The sequence below is a fragment of the Pundamilia nyererei genome, unplaced genomic scaffold (genome assembly GCF_000239375.1).
Source record: "Pundamilia nyererei isolate P.nyererei 1_Seehausen unplaced genomic scaffold, PunNye1.0 scaffold00154, whole genome shotgun sequence".
Classification (NCBI taxonomy): Eukaryota; Metazoa; Chordata; class Actinopteri; order Cichliformes; family Cichlidae; genus Pundamilia; species Pundamilia nyererei.
The window spans coordinates 214,285-226,672 of record NW_005187555.1 but is presented as its reverse complement, the minus strand read 5'-3'; the positions used below and the strand labels follow the sequence as shown (position 1 = coordinate 226,672).

The 12,388-nt window shown below is 44.0% G+C and overlaps 1 protein-coding gene across 1 annotated transcript in view; it reads left to right on the top strand.

The window, feature by feature from the left end:
* The window catches only part of immp2l (inner mitochondrial membrane peptidase subunit 2), a 197,500-nt gene that overhangs the window by 182,901 nt on the left and 2,211 nt on the right, over nt 1–12,388 (top strand). Inside the window, exon 5 of the mRNA XM_005745096.1 lies at nt 3,819–3,921. Within this exon, the coding sequence (XP_005745153.1) occupies nt 3,819–3,921 (103 nt within the window). The remainder of the gene's footprint in view (nt 1–3,818; nt 3,922–12,388) is intronic.

The following is a 12,388-nucleotide window of genomic DNA, read 5'->3' as shown; positions in this document are numbered from 1 at the left end:
CACACACACACACACACACACACATGCGTGAGGAATTGCAGACAAATTTCCATTTAAAAAGTCACTGAGGCTATAATTCACAATGTTCCCAAGCTGGATGATAAATCAGGGCTGGAACAGCCTCGTAACAGTCCAGAGGGATGATGAAGGGCGTCGGACCTTCTCCTCATAAACGCGACGAGCTAACTGAAGCGGCTGCAGGACGAGATGAGCACCGCCCCCCTCCACCACCTCTGTTAGGCTGAATCCTCTGATCAGATCTTTGTTTGAGCGATAAGGTGACGGAGGGAAGTGACGCTGCAGGAGATGATTTGGAGGCTGATGATTAAGGATAATGAAATGAAGGCGATAATTTGATCCACCGTCAATGAAAACGTTAACGGCTATTCTCTCCTGATTTTCATTTTCTTTTTTTTGTCTTCCCACATGAACACTTTGATCAGTTTACCGCTGGAGATCATTTTGTGAGCTCCTGTTTGGTTTCCAGAAACTGTTAAGATTAAAAGCACAATACAAAAAGTCTGAAACATGCTAAAAGCAGAAAATGCACTTGTGACTGTAGCCATTCCCCAACTCTCTGTGAATGGGACTCATGGCCATTGATCAGTGGTTGTTGATCAATGGTCATGAGAATTTGCATAATTAAGATTAAGGAACTGACCTCCCAGCCCATTGCTCCTTCAGTGGGCTGGTTTCACTCATTATGCAAATGTCCTGTTTATAAGATTGAAACCTGCAGTCAGCTGAGCCTGAAGACGTCACCTGATGATGACGAAACGTTTCTCCCACAAAACGCTACGTCCAGATGAACAGAATCAACTTTTGGAGATATACCAGCAACACCACTAACATTAGCTAATGCTACAGTTAGAGACCGTAACACAATCAAAATGATTCCAACCGTGTGCAAACAACTTGCATCCATGTTACCTTTGAAGATGAGGACCAGGTCTCAGACAACTCGCAGTCAGCTGCAGTCGTCAGAGTGACTTTAGTGCATCACTAAGGCAATGAAATGATGATAAGACACAGCAATTATCAGTTTACAGTTGTTCTGGTGTGAACCAAAAACACATCTCGATCAAGTTTCAAATGAACTCCAGAGCAGTTTGTTTATGTTGTGAATGTGATCCAACCTCAATCCAACACAGCTACCAGGTGTATGCTGCAATTTGAGCTAAGCGCCCTCCTGTGTTTTGCAATCTGAGATACAACAGGTACCATATATGTGCAGAGTACACAAACGGTAAGTGTGGAATAGCAGCTAGCAGTAGAATTAATGCAATCTGGCCACTCCGGTCTTTAAGTGATGACGTATGAATCCTGCTTCCAGCCCAAACTACCCTGCGTTTATTAAGGCTGTTGTGTTTTTAACATGTTTTAATGTTTTGTATCTTTTTCTATTTAATCTGAACAAGCCCCTCAAAACAGTCAGTGATCACTGTCGGCTTCTCTCAGTTTTTATCATCGCTCTTCATTTTAAAGCTCAGTTTTTAAACCCTTATGATGTAACTCCAGCCCATGTAGCAGTATATGAATGACTAACCTCATATTGTGGATGGATTATCTCAGTTGTTCTCCTGACTGAAGTTTGGTCCATTTACAGCATCCTGCCATGCAATTGCATTTGTCTCTAACCATCAGGAACCCTCACGTTAACTTTTATCCAGTGGAAAAAAGTTGGTGTTCATCCTGCAGGCTTCAGTGTGTTTATGCTAACATAGCTGTGTCGCTAGCGATCACGTAGCAGATCAGCTACTGATTGGAAGGTTGGTTGTTCGATCCTTGGCTTCCCCAGTCTGCATGCCAAATTATCCTTGGGCAAGTTTCTAACCCCAAGTTGTGTGAATGTTGGTTAGATTGCACTTGAATATAGAAGTGCTTGTATGAGTGTGAATGAGTGTATACAGCACTTTGAGTACTCTGGGAGAGTAGAATCAGTCCATTTACCACATCATTATATAGCAGCTAGCCAAACTTCAGTAACCCTACAAACGTCACTGCTGTTTAGTTTTCTGTCTTCATTTATGTTGGAAGTGATAGCAGAGCTGTACGTTTTAATTTATTCAGAAACCTCTCACTCAGAACATGCTACATCATGTTTATGTGGAAGCTAGCGAGCTAACTTCCGCTAACTTCTAACTCTGTTAAACTTCATAAATCCTGTTTTCATGGATGCCTGGATGTTAAACTTCATTGTTACACCTGGTAAAGCAGCAACGCTGATCATTTTATTTATTATGTAACTCTCAGCGATGGTGCAGTGTTCGTTTGACTTTGGACCCAGAAACGGCTAATGACGTCAGACTTAAAGAGCGGATAAGTGGACTAAACATTCTCATTTGGTTTAAAGAGACTTGCTTGGTTCACTTGTTGTTTTTGTCAGTTTTGGGAAAAAACTACAGGAAAAGGCTGAAGTTTACAACCTCATCATCTGATTCAGAGTAAATGAACTTTAAGTGTGAAAGTGTGAGTGACTGCAGTCAGTCCAAGTTGGACAGCTTGCCTCCATCCAGGCAGCCTGTATAGTTGCCTTGTGAGTAGTTGTCATTATATTTTTACTGTATTGTGACTGAAAAAAATAACATCATGCAGGCTACAGTTAGCCTGCTAGCTTTGTTCCTAGTCCTTCCTAGTCCTAGTCAGTTCTGTTTTTGAGTCGGGTCGTCATAGATATCCGAAGTTACATCAAAGAATAAAGCTGGGTGTGATAAAATATAAATATATAACTGAAATAACTAACTGACCCTAAACTGAACTGAAAACAAACAGTGGAAATTACAAAACCATCATAATTCTGGTGAACATTTCTTTCTTTTATTATCACTGCCATCAATACTTGGAACCTGATTTATTTCATGCATCAGTAAAAATGGGTGTAGTTGCTGTCATCGCTGCAGTTTAACAGTAATAATTTTCCAATGCTGGTGTTGCATTAAATGTAATGCTGCCTGAAGTCTGAATATAAATGGCGACATTTGATTTTGTTGTATTTCTGTGTTTGAATTGAGGAGTTTAATTGTGGTCCTCTCAGCATGAGTGGAGCCATCATGGTTCACTGTGGTCACAAAGAGATGGACATATAAACATTACTCAGGTCGGCTGCGGAGTTTAAATTATGCTCAGTTGGGACCCAGGAAAAACTCTCCTGCAGTCAGTCCACAGCCAGCCTGAACTGCTGATACAGGCGGGATGGAGCCATGCTCTCATGTTGTTCACGTCATACTCTGATCCTACCGTCCGAATGTCGCCGCAGAAATCGAGACTCAAAAGATGTTTCAATGCTTTTCTATTTTGCAGTTCTGGTGAGACTCTGAAATGCAGCTTTAGGCTGGCAGCAGCGACACCCAGTGTGGACTTCTGCCTCAAAGTTCAACATGTTGTGCACTCACAGATGCTCTTCTGCAGGCTTTGGTTGTTATTCGACCTACCGCTGCCTTTCTGTCAGCTTGAACCAATCTGGGCACTCTCCTCTGACCCCTGACATTAGTAAGGCACGTTACTGGATTACTGTGGCTCACTGGATTTTTTTTTTTTCAGTCCGACCTCTGTAAACACTAAAGATGGGTTTGTGGGAAAATCCCAGCAGATCAGCAGTTTCTGAAACAGTCAGACCAATCTGTCTGGCACCAACAACCATGCCAAGTTCAGAGTTCCCTCCATCAGCTTTCTTTCCCACTGTGATGCCCTAGCCCTAACTTCAGCAGGTCATCTCGACAATGTCTTCTCGATTAAATTGAATGAATTTATAATGAACGTCTGACTGAAAACAAAGTTCTTGCTTTCTTAGAAGTTTCTCTCATTTTCCATCTTTTCAGGACTCTGGCCTACAAGAACCGCTATGTTCGAGTTCCAGATGGTCACTTCTGGATCGAGGGAGATCATCACGGCCACAGTCTGGACAGCAACAGCTTTGGACCGGTAAGCACTCATCCCACTGCAGTGACACTGATGCCCTCCTTTGGTAGAAACAACTTCTATGTTCAGGAGTTTTCAGTCAGTCTGCGATACACAGTAAGGAAACAGTATTGGGTTACGTCTCTTAATCTTCATCAGTATAAAAACACATGACTTTGCAGATGATGCTGCAGCTGCTGTGATGGCCTGATAGAGACTTCTTCTTCCTTAACTTCTATTTCACCACAATCACTCCAACCCTCTGCATGGCCTCCTTCACTGCATCTATGAACCTCCTCTGAGGGCTTCCTCTTTTCCTCCTTGCTGGCAGCTCCATCTTCATCATCCTTTGTCCAGTATATCCTGCACAGGTCCAAACCGTTGGTGGATTACGTGTTGGAATCTGTCTGACTCTATAAAATGGATGTTGATTAACTGCAAACCTTCAACAGTCTGTTTGAATGATCCCTCCAGATTAGACTACGTCAGGTTGCCTCCTGACAGCAAACCTCTGCACTGATTACTGAAGCTACCTGCAGTCAGTCCCAAACATCAAAAAACCGAATTATACACCAACCACCATCTTTACCTGGTTGCACAGTGTGTCAGAGACATCACTGAGTGCAGAGACGGTCCTGTAGGTGTGATGTGTGCAGGCTGCGTCATACTTGTGTCCATATGTGTGTTCTTGCATACACTACAAGTTTAAAATGTTTCAGCGGGATCCAAATCTGGGCTTCGATTAAACCTGTGATTGAAATGTTCTTTAATATAATTAATAATGAATTAATTCCTTTACAATCGTTTATTTAAAATTAGGTGTGTTTTAAATCCCTCTGCAGAGTTTTAGCTCCTCACCCAGTAGGCTGATGGACAGACGTGAACCTGAAAACAAATTTTTCATAGACACACACACGCGTCAGCGTTGCCATGGAGACCTGACTAATGAGGACCCAAAGTCTCGCAAAAATCTCACTGTCAAAGTCGAGATTCACACTTTGTTCATAAATGTGGTGTAAAGCTTTATTATGGCTTAAACAGAAGGAGAAATAATGAAGCTGTGAGCAAGGCATTACTGCAGCACACTGTACTGTTTGGGGGAAACGGTAAAGAAGGAACATGGAGCTTTGGGAGAATCCACGGATAAATAACTCCAGTATGTTTCCTTTACGTGCACTGCATACTGTGGGCCCGGTTTCATCTGCCCTGTCCCGATCCGAGCTGGGTCCTCTCCTCCTGACTGGAGCCGAGCGTCACAGGGTCCGTAGGGAAGCCAGAGTGACGGCTTGTTTCGGCGCCATCTTTCAGCGTTTTGTTGTGGTCGGCAGAGATGACAAGTACGTTAACAAAGCAGGATGTTTGTGCAGACCTGGTTTGTTCATCCTGACAGACGCATAAAGATTTCATTAACGCCGTGTTTCAGGCTCATCTCTCCAGGGCAGGAAGAGTGTTAAAAGTCTGATATTGACTCCTGTTCTCTATACGCTATTTGTAGTTTTTCCCCTGTTGGTTGGAGCGGGATAAATTTTTCAGCAAAGAAGTAGTCGTTTGCTATGGACAGCACATTCAGAGCCAGACAGAAAGCCCTGCTCTCCCACTGATGCAAAGCTATCCAAGGAGCTGAGCAGAAATCCCCTCTGAGCTCAAACCCAGAGCACATAGAGCAGCAGCTCTGCAGAGCCTCTTTGTTCCTGAGACGACCGGCAGCTGTTCTGCCCTACAAAGAGAGGCTGAGTTTTAAATATGCTGTGCCTCTCTCCTATTATGTTTCTGACCACACCACTCTTCTGCAGATTATGAGTTTTCTTTCAGTATTTCCAGCAAACGCCCGTTCTGTTCCAACTTTTCATTAAAGACCGCTGTTTCAGTGTGAAGTCTGTGGCTAAATGTAATTTAGATTCACATGATGATCATCTGCAGAGAATTTCCTATGAAGGTGTAAACTACAGCTCCTTCTTACAAACTGCTGCCTCTGACATCCTGTTAGACGTCTTTGCTATGAAGGGGGTCTGACCAGATGTCATGGCTGCTGGGATGGGCTGATAGAGAGGAGCTGAAATCAACCCTAACCCTGCCTTAGGATTGTTCTGGTGCATGGTTCTGTAAAACGTACTAAACAGTGAGTTCAGCGTATTTATTAACTTTCAGTCTCAGTAAATGGCACGCTTACTGCTTCTATAGGAATTAAGAATATTAAAGGTCAGTAGCAGCCAGGTGCTGCTTATTAAATGCACAAATGCACTTAATTAAAGGATCATCAGTTGGTGTGAGCACCACTACTTATGGCACTTTTGCTAGTTTGGACCAAGCCAAGGAGGAAAGATGTCAGCAAAGATCTTGGGAAGGATTATAAGGCCGTCTACAAATACTAAGGGAGATTATTCACAAATTGAAAACATTCAGCTGCAAGTCTTCACGGCGCTGGACGTTCCAAAGAATTCACCCCAAGGTCAGACCGTGCAAAACTCAGAAGAACTCCAAAAAACCCAAAAGCTGCAGCTCAGACCTCGGTTAGCAAAGAGTGAACAAGTATGGCTTGTTTAGGGCTTCAGGGGAAAGAGTCTTCTCTCTAAAGAGAACATACCAGCATGGTGTATATTTCCAAAACTGCATCTTAACAGAGGAGACCACAGTGGAGATGTTCGTCCATCACGCACAGCAGCACGTCTGGAGGAAACAAACACCTCATACAGCCGTCAGCACGCTGGAGGAGGGACGATGATCTGAGTGGACCATGAGCTCCTCTGTAGAGTCAGTGTGAGGCCGTGTGTCCCACAGCTGAAGCTCGGACCAAACCGGGTCATCAACAGGACAAAGATCCCAGCACAGCAGCAGGTCTGCAACAGAACGACTGAAGAAGAGAAGAACGGAGCTGCTGCAGAGCTCAGAGAGCTGTGCATGAACGAATGCTGCAAACCTCAATGAGGCGAAAAAGAATATGAAGAAGAGTGGACCAAAACTCCTCCACAGTGATGTGAGAGACTGACGAAGCCACAGAGAAAATCCTCCCTGCATGTTATTGCTGCTACAAGCTGTTGAATCAGGGGTGGACTCAGTCTTTCCCTCGACTGTCACATGAAAACTTTCTTTTACATATAATCGTCTAACACTGTCACTGCACGGACAAATACAAGAGAGAAAGGTGTGAGGCTGTGGTATCTTACAGATATTTTTAGCTTCACGTTATTCTGCAGCTTGTGATGCTTCTGCTCGTTTGCTGGGGTGAAACTGGAGCTTCTGCCAGACCCAGTCCAAAGCTGTGGCCGTTTTTTTCTTTCTTCAGCACGTTTGAAGAAATCTGCTGACGTCAGAGTCAACAACAACATCAACCTGTGTTTATTTCATCCACACCTGTCACCATTTTCACAGCTATTTGTCTGTCACTGCTTAATGGCACAGAAGGATGACATCCAGTCGTTGCTCCAGACTAGCTCTGGCCTGTTCCAGCCTGGAGACGTTTCTCTGCTGTTCAGAAAGGTGGTGTGAGCGCAGTGGTCTTTGTCAGTAGATGTTTCATTGCAGAGTTGAAGAGCACACGTCAGCTTCTGCCCCTCGTGACAGACGTCACCGGCGTTCTCGTCCCTAAAATCACGTTACCCTTTCATTGCTGCCAAATGGCCAAAGCCACAGCAGCAGAAGCCTCAGCTGTGTTGTATCATGAAACACAATGTGCTGACAGTTTCATATTATTACCAAATATTCATACCACAGGAAATAGACTCGAACAGCTAAATCAATTGACTATATTCAGGATGTATCCTCTCCAATGAGGAGGTCTCATTTGAATAAAATGTTCTTTTTAAAGTCAGCCTGGCAGTCCTCGCTGCCACCCACCTCACAGTCTTTCAGTGCAGCAGATGATGCAGTCAGCCTTCAGGTCGATCAGAAATAGTCCAAAACAAAACAGAGAAAAACACCCACAACCTCTATATACACTATATGGTCCGAGTGCAGCGCTGTATGGAGCTTTTTCCTCCACATTCTTTTGTTGCTAAGTTAAAAATGTTCTTTCTTTGTTTGGTTTTCAGAACTTTGTAAAATGTGAAACCGAGGAGATTTTCATGCATATGCAACACGAGTCAGGCTTTCATGTCAGTCGATCTCACGCTGTGGGAAGTATGGCCTATTAAAGCGTTTATAGGTGCAATAAATAAGATTTCTACTGAGCCCAAAGCATGAAACGGCCGCAATTCATCTGCAGAGAGTTGATGGGGGGTGTTGATCAATACGGTGAGTCAGCCAGATGCTGAGGTTTCTTCCTCTCAGAGCTGAAAAGCCAATTCTGATGTGGACACAAACAGAGAAAGTAATGAGCCGAGAGAGCGCCGAGAAGAAAAGACTACGGGACTAAGTGATGCAGCGTGGAATTCGGCACATGACCGCTGAACGGCAAAAGGAAGCCACTGACCAACGATCCGGAAAAATACAAAGAAAACAAAGGCGCAACAGAGAGAAAGAACCTGAGAGATGTTCGACTAACAAGCAAGGAAATTAAAAATAAGGCTAATGAAGACCCCAAAGGAGGACCCGATGGACAAAATCAGGAAAACAGCAAACCGTAGAGGCAACGGAGGAAGGTAGGAAAGTACGAAGCACAAAAGCTGTTAATTATTAGGGCGGTCGCCTTTAAAAGGTGAAACCAAAACAGAGAAATCCAAGAAAATAGAATCAAAACAAGTGAAGCGAAAAATTATGGATGAATTACAAAAGTCTAAACTATACCAATAACTTTAATGGTTTCTTTAATGGTTACCATTAAAGAAACCCTGAGCATCCATCACACAGGCCACCTGTAAAGTTTTTTATTCTCATCGTTCAGGAACCGTTTGAGTCTCTCGCCCAGCGTTGTTGTTGAGTCACGGTAATGTGACGTGTACCTGGAAACACCTGGGCGGAGCTCACTATTCTGTGTTCAGCACCTGATGAATAGCTTGTTGCTACCATCGTCCATCAAAGCTCCTCTTCTGTTTTCAAAACCATTGAAATCTGTCTCCAACACTAGCAGAGTCGTAGTCATTGAAAAATGGGCTCATTAAAAACAGTAGTGTTAACCCGCCCACTTTCTGCCCACATAAAACATTTGAGGAGCAGCATTCAAGGCAGAAATCTCCAGATGTCTCCCAGGGAGGGGTCACTCAGGTGTTCCCAACTCTGCAAAGAAGCCTCCTCCCAAACCATTCAGGAGGAATCAGTTCAGTAAACCACCTCCGCTGTGCAGGGTTCGGAGTGACAGAGCCCAGCAACCCGACTCTGGTCGTCTAACCCAGCGGTCCCCAACCCCCGGGCCTCGGACCCGTGAGTCGTTTGGTACCGGGCCGCGAGAGTTGAGGCTCAGGTGTGAAATGTATAGTTTTCAGGGGTTTTATCGGTTTTCAGTGTTATTTTGTTATTGTTTTTATCGTTTACTCGGTTTTCCTGGGTCTTTTCACGTGTGTTATGAATAAATCTTCTTTTTTTTGGTACCAGTACTGGTTTTATTTTGTTGTATTTATTCGCGACACCTTAAAGGCCGGTCGGTGAAAATATTGTCGGGCATAAACCTGTCCGTGGCGCAAAAAAGGTTGGAGACCGCTGCTCTAAACACAGCTCGTGGTCATGGGACAGCAGAGGGCAGCAAAAAACCATCTAAAGCATGAAACTGCTAAAAAATAAAAACATATCCTGAAAGGAAAAACCTCCAAGAAACAAAAGAAGGAAGAATTTCTATATAAATGCATTTTAATTAATTCTCAATTTTCCTGTTCTGAAAAACCTGAAATTAGGCACGTTCACTTTCTCCTACATGCTTTTCTTTGTCAATCGTCGCCTTAAAAATCTGTGCGTAAGAAAAGAAGGAAGCAACGTGTTACAAAGAATCCAAGAAATGAAGCTAATCCAATAATCAACAAAAAAAAACCCCAAATATCCAAATAAGCCAAAAACAGAGCATCGAAAGAAATAAAGCATCAGTAAAGCAAAGGAAGGAACAACTACGTGTCACCTTGGCAGCCATGTTTTAACCATGTTTGGCGTAAAGAAGCCAGCGTGGATACTTTTCCTGATTTTTGTCACCAGTTGAAGGAATCTTCAAACCCAAATCGTGGAGCGAAGGTGCAAAACAAACGTTTTTGTTTGAAGTTTCCAACCTCGTGTTTCTGAGATTAAAAGAAAGATGAATCTGTGCTGACCTGGAGGTTCTCTGCCTCCACAGCTTTCAGGTGTGTAATTTAGTAATTCCTCACTGTCTCACCTTAGCAGATAACAGCTCAGTGTCATCTGCAGCCAGATGAATATTAATCAGCTGTTTCATTACCACATGTTATTAAACTGGAGCTTGACCCGCAGCTGTTGTGAGGTGGAGGTTTCTTTTCCTTCCTGTTACTCAGACTGTAGCGTTGAATTTGCTGCGTCAAATCAAACGTTGCTTTCTTTCTCTGAAACCAACTCCTCATAACACCTCCAGCCCGAGCACGAGCTCTCTAAAGGTTATTCTGGAGATGGAGATGAATGCCGCATATGTATATATGGTTTTAAATATAGAGGCTGGCTTTGAGAGATAACAGGAATCATTAAAAGCTTATGACATTTGCTGGTGTGTGTGCGTTCGCCCTTATGCAAAGCAGATCTAATTGATGCGGCGAGGACGATGCTGGACAGCAGTGAGTGGACGGATCTTCAGCTGTCAGCGCGCCGGTTTTCATTATCTCTGCCGTTGATGTCTGCAAGTCTCTGCACCTCAAGCTGAATGTCAACCTGTGAAAACCTAAATAAGAAGCACGTCACTTCAAAAATCAGAAAAAATCAGTTTTTGCTCATTTCAGACTGCCAAGGCAACCAGTGACTCAAAAAGAGGAAAACCAACCCACGGCGTCGTGTTAATTCAGGCTGCTTGGATACGTATCTTTAATATATTCAACAAAATCGAAGCAGAGGATTGGTTCCTTTCACAAACAGTCCCTGCAGGTTCTGGATGTCAGCATCTGATGTGTTCGATTCTAAGAAGGCTTCAGTTTTATTACATTCAGCATAACTGAGCTGTGGTTGTGACTAAGCCCAACCAAAGACTACATTTAAACAAGTTCAAACATCTTTTGCTGTTGGAGTTTGCAAGTACAATCAAAGCGGTCACCCAGAAACACCCTCAACCTCTGGGTGACCGAATTTAATGGCGAGGCGACGGCACTGGTGGAGGCGACCTTTCTCCAAACCACCGTGGTCGGTTGGAGCGCCGTCACTCTCAGGTTGGTGAAGGTTTGCAGATTTACCAACGTGTTGCAGTAAATCTGAGTCAGAGTGTCGACGTCATCTGTGACACGCTGACTCGGCTGGTTGTATTCTGGTTATATTCCTTAGAAAAGGAAGATTGCAGAGCAGCTTTACCATTTTGCACTTTCTCTGTATGTAGACGGCAACATATTTGCAGTTGTTGCCATTTTATCCCCGTCAGCACAATCGGATTCAATGAGATGATGATTGCATGCATTGGCAACATAAAGTAGACTGGCTCTGATGGGGCACTTTGAAAATGGCAACTTACTGTGGTTGCAGATCTGGTATCCATCTCTGAAGCAAGCATTGGCTGCTGAGGCCTCCAGCTCCGTGATGTGACTGGAGAGTAAACAATGAGAAAACTATTTTTGGATGACAGGTCTTGACACGTGTACTAGAGGAGGGTTTTTGAGCAAAGAAAGGCAGCTGGAGCCGTGTTTTACTTATTTCTGTTCACATTTCATTGCCCAATAATCTTTTCATTTTGAATTCTTCTGATTTTGTGGTTTTAAAAGACTCATGCTGTCACGAACTGCACTTTCCCCCCAACGTCAGTCAAAGACGGTGGAGCATTACAGAGAGAAAGCCATCGATTGTAGGACTGAAAAGCCTGAACTGTGCTCAGTTCACTTTGTTCCCTTTAATAACAGATGGTCTGCTGGACCTGCTAAAGCAGGTTATAAAGGGAGCCCTGAATCACCTGTTATGACAGCTTGACCTGCTCCATGGCTGCCACAAACATCCTCAGACACCCTGCTATGCAAAACTGACTACTCGACTGCTAACCCTGACCGCACGTGCTCCATCCAGGGCTCCACCCACGTCTGCAGGTCGCTGCCCTCTGTGCTGTCCTGCTGCTAGGACAAACAGGAAGGCAGCCACCTCCGTATATGAGGCTACTCACCCTCTAAACTGCAGTCTGCTCCGCCCACCTGTTCCTCTGTCACCCCCAAACCTCCTGCTCCACCACAGCTGCTTCAGTCAGCGATGCTCAAAGAGATTTCCATGACAGGCTCACTTTAGGACACCTGTGGTACCTGAGGACAGGATGGCTCTCGCTCTCTGAATCGGCTCTCAGTTGTCAATCAATCTTTATTTATGAAGCACTTTTCACACAGAAATGTAGCACAAAGTGCTTTACATGGTTAAAAGCAGTCCACCCCACTCCACCCTGAGCCTCAGGACCGACGATTAAAACTTCAGTTTTGTCCTGGTTAAGCTGTAAAAAGTTTTCTGCCATCCA